Raw genomic sequence first — 25170 nt, forward strand, 5'->3', positions numbered from 1 at the left:
TTGGTTGGCCCTCGCTTCATACTCGTCGCCAAACCCACTGGCTACAGGTTATCTACAAGTCTCTGCTAGGTAAAGCCCCGCCTTATCTCAGCTCATTGGTCACCATAGCAGCACCCACTCGTAGCACGCGCTCCAGCAGGTATATCTCACTGGTCACCCACAAATCCAATTCCTCCTTTGGTCGTCTTTTCTTCCAGTTCTCTGCTGCCAATGACTGGAACGATCTGCAAAAATCTCTGAAGCTGGAGACTCATATCTCCCTCACTAGCTTTAAGCACCAGCTGTCAGAGCAGCTCGCAGATCACTGCACCTGTACATAGCCCATCTATAAACAGCCCATCTATCTACCTACCTCATCCCCATACTGTATTTATTCATTTATCTTGCTCCTTTGCATCTCAGTGTCTCTACTTGCACATTCATCTTCTGCACATCTACCATTCCAGTGTTTAATTGCTATATTGTAATTACTTCGCCACCATGGCCTATTTTTTGCCTTAACTCCCTTATCTTACCTCATTTGCACTCACTGTATATAGACTTTTTGTTTTCTTTTGTTCTACTGTATTATTGACTGTATGTTTTGTTTATTCCATGTGTAACTCTGTGTTGTTGTATGTGTCGAATTGCTATGCTTAATCTTGGCCAGGTCGCAGTTGCAAATGAGAACTTGTTCTCAACTAGCCTACCTGGTTAAATAAAGGTGAAATACAATTTTAAAAAACAAAAACAACAGGAACGCTGGGGATCGAATTTCAATATTGAAACAATGTTGCAAATGCTAGAGAGAGAGACCACAAGTTTTATACAAATCTCCGCTATTGAGTACCAATTGCTAGTATAAAATAAATGGGAGATAATGTCTAGATGCTTTTTACAGTGGAGATCAAGTTTATATATTGTCTGACTGACCAGTGGATTGCGCAGTGAGACGGAACAGAGTAAATAGGCATTTCAAGTCATAGCTTTAGCCGGGTGGTAAATTGTGGAATTGACACCAGCTGGAATGAGGTTTTAACCAATCAGTGTCCAGGATTAGACCCACCCGTTGTATAATTATCAATGATCCTCATAATTTTACCCCCAGCTATTTTGTGAATTCACATTCGCAATCGTGTTTAGTAATGACTTGACGCCGGAATTCAGATGTAAAAAAAAAAAAGAAGCTTTACAAGACAATAAATACGCTTTTATGGTCACTTACGTTTTATATTATGTGGTTCTTATGTGTGTGTGCACGTGCATGTGAGCTAGTGTGTGTGTGTGCTTGTGGTCAGGGTATCAAAAGGCTATGTGCGTGGTGTGTGAGAGAGAGAGGGAAAGATGAAAAAAGCAGATAGAAATAGAATAAAATGCTGACGTAACCATAGGCTTTGATTTAATCTGCGACAGTATGTAATCCTCATTTTATGAGATTTGAAGCCGTTCACAGCTATCTGATGGAGCGAGCACGTCCTCACACACTGGTCTCTAACTCCTTGATGGTTGATACACGTCTTAATGACATATTTCTAAAGATGTTACAGGAAATCAATAATAAATAAATAAATTGGTTAAAACCTCAAGCTTGACAGTTGAGTGGCTTTTCACTTCTGTTAGGTCACTGATAAGTATAAGCGCAGTTTCTGTCTGATTGAGTTTAAGTGAATCTTAAGAAACACAGAGGTAGTCTCTGGTTGTTTAGGAAGTGCGAGTTGTCACAGTTAGGACACAACGCACATGGGCACAGGGGACTATTTTTGTCTTGTAACTCTACACCAGGTACCCATGTTAAGAATATAAATAACCAGATTTTCTTAGGCACAGTGTCTGTTTACATTGAGCCGCTGCTGGCTGACTGGCTTATGTCAGGCGGAAGAGACTCTTCAACTTTCAAAGGTTGTTCATTGAATTACTTGGCAAATTCTCAGGACCAGGTACTGGCAAGTTCCTTTGCATCCTTGATTATCTCTATTGGATTCCGATAGTCACCTGTATCTCTCAGAAGAATAGGCTCTCCAATGCAACACAATTTGACTTGATCCACCTTGAGTGAAATTGACATTCTCTGGCGAGCTCAATAGCGGAGGTTCTTAAAAGTGGATAGCGCTAAAACAATGACGTCATATCTGAATTCCGATATTTTGATGTGCCTTTGCCACTGGCGCGTTTCAATTTTTGGGGGTAACATCTATTTGGCACTTTCTTCTGCTCCTCTTTTGTATAGCCTGAACCTGACTTGCTATGGATCAACACCAGGACTATATGAACAACGCCCCTAACACCTACAGCTACAACTCCGGGGACACCATGAGCGCTTCCTTAGCCGGCATGACCATCAACGACCTGCATCACCAGGAGAACGGGGTCCAGCTGGGGCACAGGAGCCCAGGGGATGGCCCCATGAAAGGTCAGCTATTATATCTATCTATCAGCCTGTAAAATAGGCTGCTAAACTAGCACAGAGCGTCAAAGCACACGCTTGCTCAATTAACCTCCAGATAGAAACAGAGGGATGTTTTATTGAGGGTATTGCTACTGCGGGGCCCAAAATAGCCTTAGAGGATGGGTGTGTAAAGGAGTTTGAAGGGTAAAAGAAAAAAGAATGTCTTCATTAAAACTGCACGAGCCAGAAAAGTGTGATCAGGGGTTACTTATTGTAGTCAGGAAGAACACAACAAATTACTTAATTTACACAGCTTATTTTTATAGCTTTATATAAGCAAATGGATTGGATCTGTGTGGGCGGAGTGGGCAGAGGGTAGCTTTGTAGTCAACAAGCATTATGCTAGCCACAAAAACGTGTCCAAGACTGCCAAATCTAGATGAATGTCTTGAATGATGGCCTTTTTTTCTCTCTAAAGTCACATGCCATTTCTTAGTCAAAATTCTCTGCAATGAGCGGGCCAAGAGGCTGAGGCTTTCTGATTGTTCTATTTTTTAAATCCCTTTACATAAAGCAAACAAAGCATGCTTGACTGGGCCTTCAGTCCCCAGATTGCAGCTGCACTTTCCCGCTCTCCCACTCTGCAATACAGGGATCTGGGTCAGGGCCTCAGAACGCTCCCTGCCCCTCCGTCCACCACCACTGTTACCAATTCATTCTTGTAAACAATCAAGCTTTCAGGACAGTACATAGATCCTTAACCTTTTGTAAAGGCACATTATTAATCAAATGGGCAGTCAATGGAAGGCTAAGACTAGGGAAGGAATGAGGAAATACAGTACAGTGGGGAAAGCCTTGGCTACAGGGAGGTTTGCCCCATGCCGTTTATGGCATATTGCAGTGCCTTCAGAAAGTAATCTTACAAAGTATGGATTAAATTGTAATTTTTTTGTCAACGATCTACACAAAATACTCTCATGTCAAAGTCGAAGACAAATTGTAATATTGGTAAAAAAATAAAAAAAATAAAACACTAATATACTGTATTTTGATTAGATACGTATTCAACCCCCTGAGTCAATACATGTTAGAATCAATTTTGTCAGCGATTACAGCTGTGAGTCTTTCTGGGTAAGTCTCTAAGAGCTTTGCACACCAGTATAGTACAATATTTGCACATTATTCTTTTAAAAATTCTTCAAGCTCTGTTGGTTGTTGATCATTTGTAGACAGCCATTTTCTCGTTTTGTTATAGATTTTCAAGCCGATTTCAGTCAAAACTGTAACTAGGCTACTCAGGAACATTCAATGTTGTCTTGGTAAGCAACTCCAGTGTATATTTGGCCTTGAGGTTTAGGTTAATGCCCTGTTTGTTTTGGAATATTTTTTATTCTGTACAGGCTCCCTTTTTTTCATACACAGGCTTCCTTTTTTTAACCAGTCTACCAATAGGTGTCCTTTGTGAGGCATTGGAAAACCTACCTGATCTTTGTGGTTGAATCTGTTTGAAATTCCCTGCTCGACTGAGGGACCTTCCAGATAATTGTACGTGTGGGGTACAGAGAGTCAATCAAAAACCATGTTAACCACTATTATCGCACACAGAGTAAGTCCATGCAACTTATTATGTGACTTGTTAAGCTCATTTTTACTCCTAAACTTATTTATGCATGCCATAACAAAGGGGTTGAATACTTATTGACTCAAAACATTTCAGCTTTTCATTTTTATTTAATTTATAAAAATCTTGAAAAACATAATTCCACTTTGACATTATGGGGCATTGTGTTTAGGCCAGTGACAAAAAAAATCAAAATGTAATCAATTTTAAATTCAGGCTGTAACACAACAAAATGTGGAAAAGATCAATTAGTGTGAATACTTTCTGAAGGCACTTTATCTAGAAAGGAGAGAAGAGCACAGTAGCTGTACTGGCAGACTACAGTCAGGGTCGCCAACCTTTCACAATGGGGTTGCTGTTGTGTTGCAACAAATGCAACAACAATGATGATAACCTTCTCTTTTTATTCCTGCTGTGCCCCCAAATGGCTGCTCTGCCCAAGTAGTACGTAGTCTAGCTTTCCCCAGTTTACAGCCCTCGCTAGTGCACTCGTTCTCCCCCTTCGCCCTTCCCCTTACCACTCGGACGAGCAGGAAGCTACACCGGTCTGAGTCAGGTTCCTACACAGAGCTTAACAGTACTTGCACCGACTGTACGGCACATAGTGAGTACACTCTACTAACTAGTAGTTACGGGAGACCACTGTGATTTGTTCGTAGTCATCTAGTGTAGATACTAAATATCGACTTCCCAACGGAGTCAAGCTTGTTTTGTGTAGTTTAGTGGTAGATGAGAACATGTCATTGGCAATTAGTGATAATTCTTAATGGTTAAAGAGATGGTTTTCACCCATTCAGCAATTTCCATTTTATTTCCAGACTGACTACTGCTAACTTAAATAATTGTCACTTATTTTTTGCGCTGAAATATGTTGGCAATTGATTGTTTGATGATGTAACAAGCTTGTTCATCGTGCGATAAGAGCTGAAGGAACAGGCGCCATTCTCTGAAAGGGGAATTATAGAGCTGGTCAACGGGTGCAACATTAAGCCTGGATTTAGGGACTAAACATTACAATAATACCCAATGGCTGGGTTTAAAATGTTGAAATAAAGGTATTTTGGATTTCATTTCACAGCGTTTGTTGACATTCACTACTTCCATAACCAGTGTTTGATGTGTGGAAAATGTGGATGAGGTTTTTCAGTACTACACACCATAAGCACTTGGGGCAAGGGCCATAGATAGATGACTGCTTGGCTTGGGGCCATCTACTAATGACGTGTCTATGCAGTTGTGTTCATTAGGCACCAAACGGACTGAAACAGCACGGACTACATGCACATGTCCAATATGAAACCGTAATTGAACATTTTCCCTTTCATAACCTTTTCCTACGGTGTGTCCTTCTGAACACGGCCCAGGTTACTAACCTAAAGCTTGCCTTTCTCTCCCAGTGGAGCCTGAGGAAGCCACACTAGAGGACAGAGCGGCTGAACCACAGTCTGAGCTCTCTGAACTGGAGAGCAACACCTGTGATGAGGAGGTGCAACTTAGCGCCTCTGGTGAGGAGGAGGTGCAACCTGGTATGCACCCACCACCACCACTGCACTTTGCATTCAGCTTTAATACCAATGTTTTTTCTATCCGTTTAAAAAATAAATAATCCTTCACTATGTACAGTACGTGTTTCTATGCAGGATACCATTTTAATATTGCTAAACTATTAATTTGTATCATTTTAATATTGCTAAACTATTCATTTGTTTCAGAGCCATAACCCCCAAAAAAGCTTGTTTTTGGTTTGCAGACTTTATTTTCCTTTACAAATGTATGACAACTTATATGACTAACCTTTGCTTTCTTCTCAGTGTGATTGATTGTGTCTGGATCTGTGTTTTAGTTTTTCGCTTCTGATCAACTGTCATAAGAAGCAGAATGTTATTTATTATTAATAATCCATGACATGCCCAACCAGGTTTCTGACCTAAAGTGTGCATTTCTCTCCCAGTGGAGCCTGAGGAAGCCAGGTCAAAAGACAGGGTGACTGAACCACAGTCTGAGCTTTCTGAACTGGAGAGCATCTGTGATGAGGAGGTGCACCATTGCACCTCTGGGGAGGAGGTGCAACTTGGTATGCACCCACCACCAGAACCACCACTGTCTTTTGCATTAAACTTTTCTAATGTTGTTATTTTATGTTAATCTCTGGTTCTGCCCCTCCTTTGTACGTAACATAATTATATTATGTACTGTATCAGCTTAATATTGTTTTAACTATTTGTTGGTTTCAGAGCCACAACCTGAAGAGAGTTAGTTTTTTGGTTGGCTTTTGTCGTAACATAATTATATTATGTACTGTATCAGCTTAATATTGTTTTAACTATTTGTTGGTTTCAGAGCCACAACCTGAAGAGAGTTAGTTTTTTGGTTGGCTTTTGTTAATGCTTACTTTAATGTTATTTCTGGGTTAACCTTTTTTTCCCTTTTGTCTTTTATGAATCACTCTTAATTATCTTAATACTTACTTCTCTCATTAATTTTCCCCAGTGCATTTGGTTTTGTGTGTGTGGTCAAGTTTGTAGCAGACTAATAACAAAGCATAACTTTTCCCCTGGTCCATACACAATACCATTGCTACAGTATCTCAACTAGAATTACTGTCAGAAGTGGGATCAAAACACACGCCTCCATTCTGAAACCAGATAGAAACCGGATATGTTACACATAGCATTATGGGTATTGTAGTACACTGTTACATGTTACATAGCCCAAGAGAAAAGGGAAACAGCAGGTTGAAAGGACCCTGTGATATGTTAAACAGATCAGGAGCCTCCCGATATGGAGAATGCCACAATAATGGAGAACACAGTTGCTGTCCTGCCAGAAGGAAAGCCAGGTTAGGTGTCATGTTGGACCATGATTTTTCAATGAAAACAGTGTGTCAGGCTCAGCATCTCCCACATCTAGCAATACCTATAACCACCCACACACACAGCTGGATTTAGATATGGATTGTTTAATCAAATTACTTTGTTTTGATGTATGTGAAAAAGGCTGAGGTAAAGATGAGTTGCTGTGGCTTTTGTGCATTAAGCAAAAACTGTATGCATGGTGTAAAGTAATCTAGGCTGCTTTGCTTTCTTTGCAGTGGCGTGGTTCTTTTGGATGTTATGCACTGTAGCATGTCATGTGTTTGACAAGACCTAATAGTTGGATCCTCTTTTTGTTTCTCTGCACTGCCTCGCCGTGTTTGAACAGCAACTGGAGGAACAGCCTCAACAGGTATTTTGGTCGATCACACTGTGGACAATGTTTGCAAACACTTTGGGTATATCTTAGATAAAGTCCAGATCACTATTTTATGATATTAGCCATAGCTGTTACAATACTATTGTTGCCAAAGTACTCAATAAAATACAGTAATATAAACTGCTATGATACATGTTTAAAAGAATATGATGGTTGTTTAAAAGTTCTCAGCATAATTAGACTTATTTTTTTAAAGGCATATTTTGGAATTAAATATGCACCATTCAGTGTGTATGACAGCATATCATCCCAGCACATCTCACAGTTATGTTTACATTTGTCTCATAGTCATCTGTTGTCAATCTTTTCCATTGATCCAATTGTGAAGCATTTTGTCCATCTTTTACGTCATTATTGTTAATGTAAGTTGTTATGTGCATTTCATAAAGCCATTCTATCCATTCCGCACTTTTCATAGCTGCTGGACAGACACAGAGAGCGTCCTGTGACTTCTTCCACGACACCATTATAAACACAAAAACATCATTAAAAAAAAACTTTTCTGTGGTGTTCTCCAAATCGTGACTATGTAGTTCACTGTCAAATTAATTTCTCTTTTCTTCTCAAATAACATTTTAACGGGGAGACGGAAACGAGTGGAGTAAATTCACAATTAAATCTGCCTTTCAAAAAAACTAGAGGCACCTGGTGTGGGAATCCTCAGTGGATTTGTGTTGACGCCGCCTAATGGATCGGAAGCTGCTGAAGACACAGAGATTGGGGCAGGACTTGGCTTCAAGACCTTGGGAGCTTTCTGTTCTCTGGACTCTGAAGATGCAGACTCAGAGGGGGCACAGGGGGGAGGGGACTTTGGGAAGAAGTTGAGTAACTCTTTATGGACCTCTGGAGACCATACCCAGGGGTCAGAGGGGAGAGGGGCCCTCCCATCCGCCAAGGGGGTCAGTCCAGATTCTCAGAGAGCGGTCAGTCTTGATGCACCTGAGTGCTCCTCTGGGCAGAGTGATCCGCTGGGTACTTCTTTAGTCCGCAGCACAGCCTTTGAGGACCTCACCTCCGTTGAAGAGAATAGATTGTGGGTAGATGAAGACCAGGGTCTAAGGATTTCAAAAGAAGCCAGAAAACAAGGACTGACTTTCGATTATGCCGAGTCTCTCCAACAGGCTGCTGCTGCTTCTAATACTGGATCTAAGGAGTTTGTGCCAGGAAGCCCTGATTCCTTTCCGGTTCACAGTCCGTCCTCTTCCCACTTTTTTCTGGAAAACTCTGTACCAGTGGACAAAAGCCCCAGACATTATTCAGAACATCTCCAGGAGGTACATGACGCTGTCTCATCAGCTTTAAAGGACACTGCCCATTTTGATGTGGACAACCAGCTGGAGCGACAAATAGAGCCACAGGTCAATGGAAACATGGCGTCTTCTGATAGTGACAAACATTTGACAGCAGTACTATCTGACATAGGTGTAATTAACCCTGTTTTAGAATTAGAAAGAGCAAGCTATATGTCCATACCGGATTTCGTTGAGGATCCCAAGACGAGAGATGCTGTACAGTCCACCAAGACCACAAGCGAACTCCAGAAAACTCCTCAAAGTTCTCCCGCAAGAAAGTCATTGGTCCCGGTTGCTATATACAAAGGTCTGTTTGCAGTTCTATTCACCAAATCCCAAACTCAATCTTCTTCAGTTAATTTCATCCTCTTTATTTTACAAAACAGCTACCGTATGCTATGCAGCATTCGCTCCCCTGAAAATGCGCTATGGAACTTCACGTTTGGCTGAGGATAAGCTTGTCGTCCTCCCTCCCTTCCCTTTGTTTTTGTTTCCTCCTGTCCGTCTTGCTCTTTCTGCTGGCCTTGCAGACCCAAAATCCACTACGGTTTACGGATCTCGCAAATGCTTTTGTGTGTTTCCAGTCAACAAGTCCTGTGTGTTACAGTCACTATGCATGTTTTTGAGAGTTCCACGTCTTTGTGATTGTCTTTCATTTGGTCTCCACTTCCCTATGCACACATACATACAACGGAACATGTCGATGGCCTCTCGAAGTTTGTTCACTCGGTGAGCTAAAAAAAAAGGGCAATAGATATTTTTGTCTGAAGAGTCCAATATGCTAAATGTCTGTTTCCCCCTTTTCCACCACAGCTCAAGCAAAGATTGAAAACGACAATGCTGATAAGAAGGTAGGCAACTTATCCCATAGCAGTACACATGGACAATGCTACAAATGTCTTCTTAATTTGTCATTGAAAACCTTTTTTGAAATCCTATTTCCTTATCAGTATGAACCTTGAACTCATACTGTTCATTTGTGAATCCATGCCTGTTTCATGACATTTCTTCATTTACTTTCAAGGTATTCAAAAACATTTTTTTTACACTCATTGCTTCCAATCATACAAAGACAACCAAAACTGCCACCAAAGCTAGACCCACATCTGCCCTTAAAAGACCCTCCCCAGTCAACAGAACCAGAAATGGGCCCACCTCAGTACCCACTAGAGCCAGCAGTGTAGGGGCCAGGCAGCCCCGTGTAAGTATGGCACAAGCCTGCACACGGCTGAGAGTGGTACAACCCATGCACCCCTGCATACGGCTGATAGTGGTGCAGGCTAGACCTTAACACAGCCTAACAAACAGCATTGTTTTCCTGTGCATCAATTGAAGCCAACACTCACTAACTCCCAGTCTTGCCTTTTTTCGATTGTAACCCCTTATGATTGTAAGGGTGTGTTTGAAGGTTTTCAAAATATACATTAGATGAAATGGGGCCCACACTCTGGATTGCTCAATACTTAATAGGTGCAACTGTATTGCTAATTGCTAAACATACATCCATCATTCATAGTTAAAGGTTGAAGAAAAAACATGTTTTTCCATGATATCATTGTTAGTTACAGTTGAAGTCGGATGTTTACATACACCTTAGCCAAATACATTTAAACTCAGTTTTTCACAATTCCTGACATCTAATCCAAAGTAAAAATTCCTTGTCTTAGGTCAGTTAGGATTACCACTTTATTTTAAGAATCTGAAATGTCAGAATAATAGTAGAGAGAATTATTTAGTTCAGCTTTTATTTCTTTCATCACATTCCCAGTGGGTCAGAAGTTTACATACACTCAATTAGTATTTGGTAACATTGCCTTTAAATTGTTTAACTTGGGTAAAACATTTCGGGTAGCCTTCCACAAGCTTCCCACAATAAGTTGGGTGAATTCTGTCCCATTCCTCCTGACAGAGCTGGTGTAACTGAGTCAAGTTTGTAGGCCTCCTTGCTCGCACACGCTTTTTCAGTTCTGCCCACACATTTTCTATAGGATTGAAGTCAGGGCTTTGTGATGGCCACTCCAATACCTTGACTTTGTTGTCCTTAAGCCATTTTGCCACAACTTTGGAAGTATGCTTGGGGTCATTGTCCATTTGGAAGACCCATTTGCGACCAAGCTTTAACTTCCTGACTGATGTCTTGAGATGTTACTTCAATATATCCACATAATTTTCCTTTCCTCATGAAGCCATCTATTTTGGGAAATGCACCAGTCTCTCCTGCAGCAAAGCACCCCCACAACATGATGCTGCCACCCCCGGGATTCACGGTTGGGATGGTGTTCTTCGGCTTGCAAGTCTTCCCCTTTTTCCACCAAACATAACGATGGTCATTATGGTCAAACAGTTCTATTTTTGTTTCATCAGACCAGAGGACATTTCTTCAAAAAGTACGATCTTTGTCCCCATGTGCAGTTGCAAACCGTAGTCTGGCTTTTTTATGGTGGTTTTGGAGCAGTGGCTTCTTCCTTGCTGAGCGGCCTTTCAGGTTATGTCGATATAGGACTCGTTTTACTGTGGATATAGATATTTTTGTACCTGTTTCCTCCAGCATCTTCACAAGGTCCTTTGCTGATGTTCTGGGATTGATTTGCACTTTTTGCACCAAAGTACGTTCATCTCTAGGAGACAGAACGCGTCTCCTTCCTGAGCGGTATGACGGCTGCGTGGTCCCATGGTGTTTATACTTGCGTACTATTGTTTGTACAGATGAACGTGGTACCTTCAGGCATTTGGAAATTGCTCCCAAGGATGAACCAGACTTGTGGAGGCCTACAATTGTTTTTCTGAGGACTTGGCAGATTGTCAAGCAAAGAGGCACTGAGTATTAAGGTAGGCCTTGAAATACATCCACATGCACACCTCCAATTGACTTAAATTATGTCTATTAGCCTATCAGAAGCTTCTAAAGCCATGACAACATTTTCTGGAATTTTCCAAGCTGTTTAATGGCACAGTTAACTTAGTGTATGTAAACTTCTGACCCACTTGAATTGTGATACAGTGAATTATAAGTGATATAATCTGTCTGTAAACAATTGTTGGAAAAATATCTTGTGTCATGCACAAAGTCTGTCCTAACCGACTTGCCCAAACTATAGTTTGTTAACAAGAAATTTGTGGAGTGGTTGAAAAACAAGTTTTAATGACTCCAACCTAAGTGTATGTAAACTTCAGACTTCAACTGTACGTGTGTGTGGTGCATATGTGTTTGTCCATGTGTTGTGCGTGCCCGTGTCAATGTGTCCACTTCCTGTCCCTGGTCTCAACCTCTCTCTCAGGGACCTGCAGCTCTCACTGTAAAGTAGATTGGAGAGGGAGTTAACTCCTTTTTAGGGGTTCATCTTTTTTTACAATAGTTCAATCTGATGTATATGCAGGGGTGAAAGTGGATTAGTATTTTACATTTCTTTAATGTAATTTCTTACCGGTACAGGACACCCAAGTGCGCTCATGCATTTTTTTCAATACTACAAAAATTACAGGGTAGCTTACTCTGCTGACACTGTCACGGATACCTGTTGCTCATTCCGTGCAACGGTTCCAGAGGTCTACGCTACCGGCTGAACTGTCTCATTAGCACACCTGATTCCTATTCCCCTGATTAGTAATTGTATATATGTGCCCTCTGTTCACCATTGTCTTGTCGGTTATTGTTCCCATGTCGGTTGGTCTGTGAGTACCTATGCTTTGCTTTTTCGGCTTTTGCGCTCCGTGTATTGTGCACTTGTTATTACGGGTCTCATCCCGTGTAGTGTATTGCGGGTCTCGTTTCATGTATTTATTCGAGGTTTTACCTCGTGCTTTTGTTTTGGGTTACATCCCTGTCTTTTTGTATACGTGTTTGTTTTGGGCTTCGTCCCCGTGCCTTTTCATGGCATGTTGTATATTTTGGGTGGAGTATTAAACCCCTCAATTACGAATTCCTGCGCCTGTCTCCAATCATTTATACAACATGACAAAATAACCAACCCTAAATGGAGACAGTGGGAATGGCCCGTCTGACCACGCTGCAACTAGCCCGTCCCACGCCGCCGCAACTTCGGCAGTTGCAACTGTCCCTGACCGACACGCACCGCATTCCTGTGGTTGTCCTCGAGGCCGGTGTCGTCCCACTGCTGGTGCAGTGCGTCGGGAGGAGTACGCCCAGAGGAGCGGTGCTGGGTTCCTGCGGTGGAAATCCCTGGACGCTTCGCTGACCAGGGATTTCCACTAGCGGCGCCCTGACCGACCCACACCGCATCCCTGGGGTCGTCCCCGAGGCCAGTGTTGTTCCGCATCTGGTGCAGTGCAGGTTTAACCTCGCTCTTTTGTTTGGGTTACATCCCTGTGTTTTTGTATACATGTTTGTTTTGGCCTTCGTCCCCGTGCCTTTTCATGGCATGTTGTATATTTTGGATGGAGTATTAAATCCCCCTATTACGAATTCCTGCGCCTGTCTCCAATCATTTATATAATGTGACAGACACTGACAAACAGATCAATAAAAATGATGTTGTCTGATCCATATAATCGGCCTATGAAAAGGGGAGACATAAATACAATATGACGTCCATCTAACCTGGACGAGGAAATTATTGTCCAAAAACAAACAAGTGGCACCGACCTAATGATAAACAGTGAATATGTGTCATGCGGAATGACGCTGGAGAGACGAAGCAGGTACGGGGAGTAACATTTAATAAATACAGACATAGAACGAGACAGGAACAGCGTCAGCAAACAGAAACTAATGACAAAAAACAATTAATGCAGCAGCGGGGAACAGAGCTGGGGAACTGACAAATATAGGGGAGGAAATAACAGGTGATAAGTGAGTCCAGGTGAGTCCAATAACGCTGATGCGAGTGACGAGGGAAGTCAGGTGTGCATGATGGATGGCAGGAGTGTGTGATGCAGGGTAATCTGGTGCCCTCAAGCGCCAGGGGAAGGGAAGAGCGGGAGCAGACGTGACAGCACCCCTCCCTCTTGGGAGGCCACCCGGCGTCCCACCTGGGCGAATCGAAAAGCCGACGAACCGGCAGGAGCGTGAGAGCCTGACGATCCGGCTGAGGAAGCCCGAAGATCCAGTTGAGCGTGACGTGGGATGGAAACCTGCCGAGCCACCTGAGGCAACGAAACCTCTTGAGGCAGCCAGGGTGTGAAAGCCCGACGGACTGGCTGAGGTACCCCCGGTTCCATCGGCGGCGGAATCCACCCCGACGTCATGAACTTAAAAAAAACGGTTGGGCGCACAAAAACTGACGATCCGGCTGAGGCCCGACGTGGGATGGGCACCATCCGAACCAACCGGGGCAAGGAAACCTCTCGAACGAGCTAGGGCATGGAAGTCCAACGAGCTGGCTAGGCATCCCCGCGACCCAGAGCCGCTGCCACCATTCCAACCCGGAACGCCAGTACTCCCCGATGCTTTGTATGTTGGCTGCTGCATTCTGTCACGCGGAATGACGCTGGAGGAACGAAGCAGGTACGGGGAGTAAACATTTAATAAACAACTGACATAGATGAGACAGGAACAGCGTCAAGAACTAAATACAAAGACATAAGGCAATCAATGCAGCAGCCAACATACGAAGCATCGGGGAGTACTGGTGTTCCGGTTGGAATGGTGGCAGCGGCTCTGGGTCGCCACCGATGGAACCGGGAAAGCCTAGCCAGCTCATCGGGCTTTCATGCCCTAGCTGGCTCGAGAGGTTTCCTTGCCCCGGTTGGCTCGGAAGGCGCCCATCCCAAGTCGGGCCTCAGCCAGATCGTCAGTTTTTGTTCGCCCAGATAGTCCAGGAGTTTGTCTTTTGTTTTGTTGGTGACGTCGGGGTGGATCCCTCCGCCGGTGGAACCGGGGATGCCTAGCCAGCTCGTCGGGCTTCCATGCCCTAGCTCGTTCCAGAGGTTTCCTTGCCCCGGTTGGCGCCCATCCCACGTCGGGCCTCAGCCGGATCATCAGTTTTTGTGCGCCCAACCGGTCCAGGAGTGTTTTGTTGTGTTGTTTGTTTAGTTTGTGTCCTTTTGAGTCTTTTCTTTACAGCAATAGACTTTTGCTTTCCAAACAGTTTTTCCGTGATTGTATTTTTAAATATTGCAGTATGCCTGGTCTGAGTAGGTCTCTCTGCTTGCCACTGACAGTCGCGATGTAACAATCATCTATTTGGTATTTGCAGTGCGCGCTGCCCAAATTGCAGACCCTTCTGACTGCGATTTAAAACAATCCACAGATACATTTTTTTAGAAGCTAATGATCCTCTGTGGCCAAATAATGCTTTCTGATGGAGTAGCCTATTTCAAATTGTTTGTATATATTTCTGTATAGACGGGAGTAAGCTAACTAGGCTATATAATCTTGGCAATTGAATTCAATTTACTTTAGGGACACGCTGCCTATGCCTTTTAACCTGTTTGGGGTGCAGCCCGACACCGGTACACTTATGACAACATCCAGCTCAAGTGCAGGGTGCGAAATTCAAAAGATATTTTTTTTAAATATTTAACTTTCACACATTAACAAGTCCAATACAGCATATGAAAGGTACACATCTTGTGAATCAAGCCAACATGTCCGATTTTTAAAATGTTTTACAGGGAAGACAAAATATGTAAATCTATTAGCTAACCACGTTAGCAAAAGACACCACTTTTCTTACTCCATCAGTTTTTTACTCCATCAGTAGCTATCACAAATTCGACCAAATAAAGATATAAATAGCCACTAACCAAGAACCAACTTCATCAGATGACAGTCTGATAACATATTTATTGTATAGCATATGTTTTGTTCGAAAAATTTGCATATTTCAGGTATAAATCATAGTTTACATTTCAGCTACAATCAGAAATTGCACCGAAAGCAGCCATAATATTTACAGACACCAACGTCAAATACCTAATTACTCATCATAAAACATTTCTGAAAAATACATAGTGTACAGCAATTGAAAGACAGGCATCTTGTGATTCCAGACAATATTTCCGATTTATTAAATGTTTTACAGCGAAAACAAAATGTAGCGTTATATTAGCGTAGCCACAATAGCCAGAAACACTTGGGCGCCCACGACCAGTTCACATGCACGACAGATATTAGAAATAGCATCATAAAATGTTTCTTACTTTTGGTGATCTTCCGTCAGAATGTTGGACAAGGTGTCCTTTGTCCAGAACAGTCGTTGTTTGGATCTGGAACGGCAAATTTCCCTCTTCATTTAGCATGGGCACTTGCCAAGTGCTACGGATCTCTCCAACGTCAACAAAGTCAGAGAACGGAACACGGCAAAACTCCCGAAAAAATGTAAATAATCTGATTAAACTATATTGAAAAAACATACTTTACGATGATATGGTCACATGTATCAAATAAAATCTAAGACGGAGATGTTAGTCGTCCATAACGAGAGCAAAACAGAAGGCAAATCCATGTCCTCTTTCGCGCGCTCCAGAAACAGGAAGTGGACGGTCACGTCAAACAAAGAGCTTTAATTCCACCTCAGACCAAGATAAACACGAAATGTTTTCTCTCACCGCCTCTTGACAACCAGGGGAAGGTGTATGAAGTGTATGTAGACTCTTACGTATCATGCCCATGTATAGGCAGGAAGTTGAACAGAGCATCGATTTCTGACATTCCACTTCCTGGTCAGGAAGTGTGCTGCAGAATGACTTCTGTTTCACTCAGAGAAATAATTCAAACGGTTTTAGAAACTAGAGAGTGTTTTCTATCCAATAGTAATAATAATATGCATATTGTACGAGCAAGAATTGAGTACGAGGCCGTTTGAAATGGGCACGATTTAACTGGCTACTCAATACTGCCCCTTGCAGCCATAACAGGTTCATGTGGCATAAACACAACCAGTCATGATGTTTTCATCTGATTGTCAAACATTCACTTAACAAAGGCGCTCCTGTAGGCTACCTACGCACATTCGTTCACTCACCAAAGTATTTCAGCATCCAAAACTCAAATATGCACTGTGCTCCCGCAATTTGATGAATGAAAATAGACATCTGTTACAAAACACCTAGTGTAGTGTAATGAAATTCTGACATTGTCATTATGCCTACACTTGTAGCCTGAATTGATGCATCCACAGTTGTCCAAGTGCGCCTCGATCTCTGCCATTCATCTCCGCCTTGTCCGCATGCACGTCTCGGCCACTCATCTCATCTCGGCCACTCATTTTTTGGGGCACGTTGTATTAATTGTGGTAGGCTCACGTTTTACCGCCGTATCCCCACTATTTATTTTACCGGGTCGCCGTACGTTATTGGAGCTACTAGCCACAGCATCGTCAGACTGAATCGGGATGGGTGTATATGAAGGATCAGAACCCTGAATGGACCTTTGGTCCTGGTTAAAGTTCTGACTAGTGATCCGGTCCTGGTTGGATCCAGGGACAGACACATCCTTAAGTTTAAAGCGGTACAGAAGGCCCAGTAGAATGAGGAGAATGATGACGAAACTCAGTCCTACCATTCTCTTATGCACTCTGGACATACTTTAGTAGTACCAACTTGCCAACGGCCATCAGGTCCTAATGGCCTGGTACTCAGGACTCTATTGTCCCTCTAACCACTTTGACATCAATGGAAATGCAATCGAAAATAACATCAAACACATCATCAGAACATCATGCATTTAAAACTCACCTCAACGTGGTGATTAATTTGAAGAAAGAAGTAGTAACAGCAGGTTGATACTGAGTAAAACGCGGTCGTTCTGGATGTTGTTTCGAAGCGTAATAACAAACTGGACAGCTTTCTAAGGTGATGATTAATTCAAAACACTCATATGCATATCAGAGCTTATGCATATGCATAGGGTTATGAGCCCAATCCCGAACTACCCATGGCAGAAAAACATAAAACAAAACTGCTTTAAGATGTCTTTGGTACATAATTAGTCTAGTCCATACTCCAAAATGAAACAAATTTGAGTAATTGACTTTGAGTGTGGACTGTATTATTATTATTTATTTTTTTCTTGTTCACCTTTATTTAACCAGGTAGGCTAGTTGAGAACAAGTTCTCATTTACAACTGCGACCTGGCCAAGATAAAGCAAAGCAGTGTGACACAGACAACAACACAGAGTTACACATGGATTAAACAATAAACAAGCCAATTGTTACGGCAGATTTCCTCCTCTTCATCTGAAGAGGAGGTGTAGGGATCGGACCAAAACGCAGAGTGGAAAGTGTCCATGTTTTATTAAGAAATAAACTGAACACTACACGAAACAAAATAACAAAGAGAATCTATCCGAAGAACAGTCCCGTGTGGCACGAACACTGACACGAAATACAAACACCCACAAACCACACGTGAAACCCCGGCTGCCTAAGTATGATTCTCAATCAGGGACAACGATTGACAGCTGCCTCTGATTGAGAATCATACCAGGCCGAACACAAAAAACCCAACAATGAAAACACACATAGACAACCCACCCCAACTCACGCCCTGACCATACTAAATAAATACAAACTAAGGGAAAATAAGGTCAGGAACGTGACATAACCCCCCCCTTAAGGTGCGAACTCCGGGCGCACCACCTAAAACCCTAGGGGAGGATCTGGGTGGGCGTCTGTCCGCGGTAGCGGCTCTGGCGCGGGACGTGGACCCCACTTCAAAAATGTTTTTGTCCGCCTCCTTAATCGCCCCCGTGGCCTTTTATGAGCGGCGATCCTCGCCGCCAACCTTGGCCTGGGAACCCTAGCCATGGGTCCCGAATGCACGGGGAATTCCGGCAGCGCCGGACAGGCGGGAGACTCCGGCAGCGCTGGAGTGAAGGACGCCTCCGGCAGCTCCAGAGTGAAGAGCGATTTTGGCATCGCCTGGCTGACTGCAGGCTCTGGCGGATCCTGGCTGGCTGGCTCTGGCCGCTCCTGGCTGGCTGGCTCTGGCAGCTCCTGGCTGGCTGGCTCTGGCAGCTCCTGGCTGACTGGCGGCTCTGGCAGCTCCTGGCTGACTGGCGGCTCTGGCAGATCCTGGCTGACTAGCGGCTCTGGCAGATGCTGGCTGACTGGCAGCTCTGGCAGATCCTGGCTGACTGGCGGCTCTGGCAGCTCCTGGCTGGCTGGCTCTGGCAGCTCCTGGCTGGCTGGCTCTGGCAGCTCCTGGCTGGCTGGCTCTGGCAGCTCCTGGCTGGCTGATTCTGGCAGCTCCTGGCTGGCTGACGGCACTGGCAGGTCCTGTCTGGCAGACGGCTCTGGCTGCTCCTGTCTGGCGGACGGCTCTGGCTGCTCCTGTCTGGCGGACGGCTCTAGCTGCTCCTGTCTGGCGGACGGCTCTGGCTGCTCCTGTCTGGCGGACGGCTCTGGCTGCTCCTGTCTGGCGGACGGCTCTGGCTGCTCCTGTCTGGTGGACGGCTCTAGCGGCTCGGGACAGACGGGCAGCTCTGACGGCTCGGGACAGACGGACAGCTCTGACGGCTCGGGACAGACGGACAGCTCTGACGGCTCGGGACAGACGGGCAGCTCTGACGGCTCGGGACAGACGGGCGGCTCAGATGACGCTGGGCAGGCAGGCAACTCAGACAGCGCTGGGCAGGCAGGCAGTTCAGACAGCGCTGGGCAGGCAGGCAGTTCAGGCAGCGCTGGGCAGGCAGGCAGCTCAGACAGCGCTGGGCAGGCAGGCAGTTCAGACAGCGCTGGGCAGGCAGGTACACCTGTAGGGAGGAGACGGAGAGACAGCCTTGTGCGGGGGGCTGCCACCGGAGGACTGGTACGTGGAGGTGGCACCGGATATACCGGACCGTGAAGGAGGACACACGCTCTTGAGCACCGAGCCTGCCCAACCTTACCAGGTTGAATGGTCCCCGTAGCCCTGCCAGTGCGGCGAGGTGGAATAGCCCGCACTGGGCTATGCTGGCGAACCAGGGACACCATTTGTAAGGCTGGTGCCATGTACGCCGGCCCAAGGAGACGCACTGGAGACCAGATGCGTTGGGCCGGCTTCATGACACCCGGCTCGATGCCCAACCTAGCCCTACCAGTGCGGCGAGGTGGAATAGCCCGCACTGGGCTAAGCACGCGTACTGGGGACACCGTGCGCCCCACCGCATAACACGGTGTCTGACCAGTACGACGCCCTCTCACTCCACGGTAAGCACGGGGAGTTGGCTCAGGTCTCCTACCCGGCTTAACCACATTCCGCGTGTGCCCCCCCCCCCCCCCCCCCCCCAAGACATTTTTGGGTCTGACTCTCGGGCTCCCAACCGCGTCGCCGCGCTGCCTCCTCATACCAGCGCCTCTCTGCCTTCGCTGCCTCCAACTCTGCCTTGGGACGGCGATATTCCCCTGGCTGAGCCCAGGGCCCTTTGCCGTCCAGGATCTCTTCCCAAGTCCAGGAGTCCTGGGTTTTTGACCGCTGCTGCTGCTGTTGCTGCCCTTTTCCACTCTGCTTGGTCCTTTGGTGGTGGGTGTTTCTGTTACGGCAGATTTCCTCCTCTTCGTCTGAAGAGGAGGTGTAGGGATCGGACCAAAACGCAGAGTGGAAAGTGTCCATGTTTTATTAAGAAATAAACTGAACACTACACGAAACAAAATAACAAAGAGAATCTACCCGATGAACAGTCCCGTGTGGCACGAACACTGACACGAAATACAAACACCCACAAACCACACGTGAAACCCCGGCTGCCTAAGTATGATTCTCAATCAGGGACAACGATTGACAGCTGCCTCTGATTGAGAATCATACCAGGCCGAACACAAAAAACCCAACAATGAAAACACACATAGACAACCCACCCCAACTCACGCCCTGACCATACTAAATAAATACAAACTAAGGGAAAATAAGGTCAGGAACGTGACACCAATAGCACAATAAACAAGTCAATGACACAGTAGAAAAAATAAAGTCTATATACAGTGTGTGCAAAAGGCATGAGGAGGTAGGCAATAAATAGGCCATAGGAGCGAATAATTACAATTTAGCAGATTAACACTGGAATGATAAATGATCAGATGATGATATGCAAGTAGAGATACTGGTGTGCAAAAGAGCAGAACAGTAAATAAAATAAAAACAGTATGGGGATGAGGTAGGTAGATTGGGTGGACTATTTACAGATGGACTATGTACAGCTGCAGCGATCGGTTAGCTGCTCAGATAGCAGATGTTTAAAGTTGGAAAGGGAAATAAAAGTCTCCAACTTCAGCGATTTTTGCAATTCGTTTCAGTCACTGGAAGGAAAGGTGGCCAAATGAGGTGTTGGCTTTGGGGATGATCAGTGAGATATACCTGCTGGAGCGCGTGCTACGGGTGGGTGTTATTATCGTGACCAGTGAACTGAGATAAGGCAGCGCTCTACCTAGCATAGACTTATAGATGACATACTGGATGGACTGGTTACCTTATACTACGTTCCAAAATGTCTATCCACTAGTCTCTGAGAAAGTATGTCCCTAGGTGATGCTGTTGGTTAATTGATTGTGCAGAGCGGCTATCAGTTAGCCTACAATTTTAGTGCATTTTTATTTGATTTTGAATAGCCTAGTATATAATATATTTTCATTATTAATTGGTTACATATTACCTTTAGCTATACAGAATATCTCACCACCGTGCGTTTCCATCTCCTCCTCTCTCCTTTATTCCTGTCTCGAGTGTGCAGAGTGGCTGTCAACAGTTTAGTGAAATATGTTTCATTGCGAAAACATGTTACTATTGATGTTCTCGAACAGATTTCACTTGGTTTCCCAAATTAAGCACTGGGTAGCTGCAGGAACAGGCTTGAAATAAGTGAAATAAGTGTTCTTCTATGTATTTCTCAGCTGCTCATATTAAGCACATGCTCCACTATAAAACCGAAGTAGCCTACCCCGCATCATTAAAAAATATGTTTTGATTTCTAAGACATTGTAAGGTTTGTATCATTCACCACTAAAGTTGCCAAATAACTCTAAATCTAGCATTTAGGATCTGTTTCAAATTACACCCGACATAATATGTACACTCACTCCAGGAAAAATATCCTTTCTGTATTCTTCTCAATATAAAACGATATAATATAAAATAATGGCACAGGACTTAGAAGCATATCTTGTCAGCTAAATGAACATGCCTGCAGCCTATGACATGGTGCATTGCCAGATAACATACAGTAGGCCAACTCATATTCTGTTTTTCTGAAATAAATTTTCTTCAAATCATAATGTTTCTTTAGACCTGACTCAAATAAATAATGGATTTATTGTGATTGTATATTCAGTTGATTTATTATACTTTTTTTAAATGAAGGTGTTACAGCGGCTTGTGTGGAGGCCTGGTGATGCTAAATATGTGTATGTTAATTAACTGTCATTTACCGTGAGACCGGCAGTCTTTTGTGACAATAACCCGCTGAAAAATTGTTGATACAGTTGTTGGTTACCTAGCTAGCTAATTTTAGCCATATTAGCATTGATATGAAATCAGTGAAAACACCTCAAAACAAGACATGTTATCCAAGAACAAGATGAAACTAGCTGAAACTAGTCACTTACGATTCCCCACATTGCAGTTTCTTGCCATTGTTGGTAGCTATCTTGCCATCCAGAATCACAACAACTCACAGACTTTTGCCCCGTTGAAGCGTGCGCATAGGTTTCGTGACGTTGTCAGCTAACCCATCTATACCTTTTAATACTTCCAGTATGAGTCTCCTCCTCCCTGTATGTCACATTTTAGAGGGACAGTCTGTTGAATATCTGTGGCCAGTTATGATGCAGGGTGACAACAGCCTTGAGTGTGTCCAGAGTAGATGTGTATGCTCACTAAGAGTAGCGGAGCGAAGTGTGTTCCATCTTGCCGTGCCAAATCAAATCAAATCAAATTTTGAGTAACTGTTAGCCCACTTTAACGACTTCCTGTGTACTGACACTCTGATCCGTGCCTCAATCAATCACAACACAGCCATTTCTGAGAAACAAGCCCTTGCACAGTTTCACTGTCACACATTCAGTACTATGAATTATGTATACAAATTATGTATACAAGGCTGCAGTGAACAGGAAGTAAGGTAGGAGAGCTGTTTCAGTTTCACACAAACAAAATTAAGTTTGCCAAAGATTTACAGATGCTGTAGCCTAGATGTTGTTTTGGTGTATAGCCAACTCCTATGGGGGGTTGTCACGTGCTACAGATACTGTACATTGTGGATGGTAGTTAGCTGAAGCAAGCTTAGTGTCGCACTATGAATGTCTGAGGCTATCAAAATACAGTTGGAGTAGCATTAGCTACAGGCTCCCGAGTGCAGCAGCGGTCTAAGGCACTGCATCTCAGTGCTAGAGGCATCGCTACAGACCCTGGTTAGATTCCAGGCTGTATCACAACCGGACGTGATTAGGAGTCTCATAGGGCGGCGCACAATTGGCCCGGCGTCGTCCGGGTTAGGGTTTGGCCGGGGTAGGCCGTCATTGTAAGTAAGAATTTGTTCTTAACTGATTTGCCTAGTTAAATAAAGGTAAAATTAAAAAAATAGCTACATTGTCAATAGGCAATGCAATCTAGGTAACTAGCTAGAAACAAAAGTATAATTTCATATTCGAAAAATACAATATCAAGAGTGCTGATGGATCAGCCAGTCAATCAAGAGCATGTTGGTTGAAAATTTGTCACTAATGTCATTTTCAACCCTTTGTTTCTTTTTCTGGGGATGTAAAGACTCTGGGTGGTGCCAGACCTCAGGCCCCCGGAACCAAGATTCCCGCCAAAACCCCAGCTCCAGGTATGTAGCTAGCTAGCCTGCAATGTGCAGCACAAAAAGTATTATTGACAAACCTCTGATTATGCCTAATTTATGCTGTTTATTTTTGTGATACAGCAAGCGGCAAGAACAAAGGTAAATCGAAAAATGTATTCATTTTATTGAACCCATTAGTTCGATCAGGACTAGCCTTCAGTTGTTTCTTTGTACGATATTTCACTGGCCTTGCAATAACTGTACATTTACGGTCTTCAAAAAGGCTCACTGTACCCTTTCAATACTCTCTAAAGACAACACCAGTGGACAGAGCAGCCCTGGTACTCCCAAGTCCCCCTCCAGCAAGATTCTTCCCGGGAAGCCCTTGGCTGTGGCCACAAACCAGGTGAAAAAGGTTGCGGTGGTGCGCACCCCACCCAAGTCCCCTGGCTCTCTCAAGAGCCGTGCCCCTGCACCCCTCACCGCAGCGGCCCCTTTGCCGGACCTGAAGAACGTCAGGTCCAAGATCGGCTCCACGGACAACATCAAGCACCAGCCTGGAGGAGGAAGGGTAAGTTCGGGCTCTATTTGGTGTTACTACATGGCAATGTGCCTCACACAACCTTGATATTCCATTCCTCTCATTCACTGTCTCTTCATCTGCTTTAGTGTTTTACACAGGGATGGAAGCTCTCACTCCGATGACAAACTGTTACGTGGCTAGTCGTTTTTGTTTTGAGAGATTTTTTTATCCGTCTCAGACAGCTCACTTGAATTAGTGTAGAGTCCTCTGCTTTGAATCCCTCGAAGGATAACAGTCTCTTCCCCTACCTCTGCACGTTTCCAGGTACAAATAATTGAAAAGAAGATCGACTTAAGCAATGTGCAGTCTAAGTGTGGCTCCAAAGACAATATCAAACATACACCCGGAGGTGGCAATGTGAGTAACTAAGGGATGAACTCAACACCTGAGTCTTGAGTCTCTCTACAGTTATGATCATCAAAGCAACCTTTTTCGAAATTGGAAATGTCCTACCCCATCTTTGCTGACTCTCATGTCATTCCTCATCACAAGCTTATTTATCATAGGTGCACAAACTCTACAATGTACTCCTTTAAAGGATTAAGTGAGTCAAAATATGTCTGCCCTATGCTTTCATCCCTACAAGAGGTCAGATTCTCCCTTTCTTTTGACATGGTCCTCATCTGCAGCCTCGCTGCATTTAACTACTCAAGGCTAATACTCCTTTTCCTTTACTTCTACTTTCAGGTCCAAATCCTCGAGAAGAAGTTGGACGTAAGCAATGTCCAGGCTCGTTGTGGATCCAAAGCCAACTTGAATCACACTCCTGGAGGAGGCAGGGTGAGTAACTCGTTTTGAGACAAAACCTTATTGACAAACCTGATCATTTCTGTTCCATCACTGCCCCGTCTTAGCAGGCAGCAGCTACTTAGGGGTCTATAAGTATTTTATAACTCGTTAAAGGGTGTCATGGAAGCTTCTGTGGATACTTTATATTGACTATTAAAAGTGTTGATGAAGGACAACATTTTTTAACAATATTATTTGTTGACAAGTACCATTATCTAGCGTGCACAATTTGGCACATAATGTTTTGATGATTTAATTTTCTGTTTGAAAAGACATCATAATAACTAGATTGCATCCAACGGGTCTCTGTTATAACCAGGTACAGTAAAGGTGTCTTTTTCATGATGAGATCAATACCTCATGGGAAAGACATCTTGTTTGGTTGTTATCTGGTCAGATTACAATCAGATAAAGACATATTTTTCTGGTTGCTAAAAATATGTTGAAAAACGTCCTTATACAACCAGTATACAACCTAAAGACATAATAAAATGTAAATTCAACCAGTTGTGCACACTGGGTAGGTCATTCATGAGAACAGATTTCACTACCTCAGTCTCAGCCTTCCACACCTGCAGCCTTGCTGCTTTGGATTATTCCAACATAATGG

General features: G+C 44.0%; 1 protein-coding gene across 1 annotated transcript in view; it reads left to right on the plus strand.

The window, feature by feature from the left end:
* The first annotated feature begins 2212 nt into the window (after positions 1–2212).
* The window catches only part of mapta (microtubule-associated protein tau a), a 34973-nt gene continuing 12015 nt past the window's right edge, over positions 2213–25170 (plus strand). Inside the window, exons 1-7 of the mRNA XM_038990446.1 lie at positions 2213–2389; positions 7188–7211; positions 9344–9381; positions 23170–23233; positions 23330–23347; positions 23503–23759; positions 24459–24551. Coding sequence (XP_038846374.1) covers positions 2224–2389; positions 7188–7211; positions 9344–9381; positions 23170–23233; positions 23330–23347; positions 23503–23759; positions 24459–24551 — 660 coding nt within the window. The 5' untranslated portion in view covers positions 2213–2223. The remainder of the gene's footprint in view (positions 2390–7187; positions 7212–9343; positions 9382–23169; positions 23234–23329; positions 23348–23502; positions 23760–24458; positions 24552–25170) is intronic.

Source organism: Salvelinus namaycush, chromosome 4, assembly GCF_016432855.1.
Source record: "Salvelinus namaycush isolate Seneca chromosome 4, SaNama_1.0, whole genome shotgun sequence".
NCBI classification, from domain to species: Eukaryota; Metazoa; Chordata; class Actinopteri; order Salmoniformes; family Salmonidae; genus Salvelinus; species Salvelinus namaycush.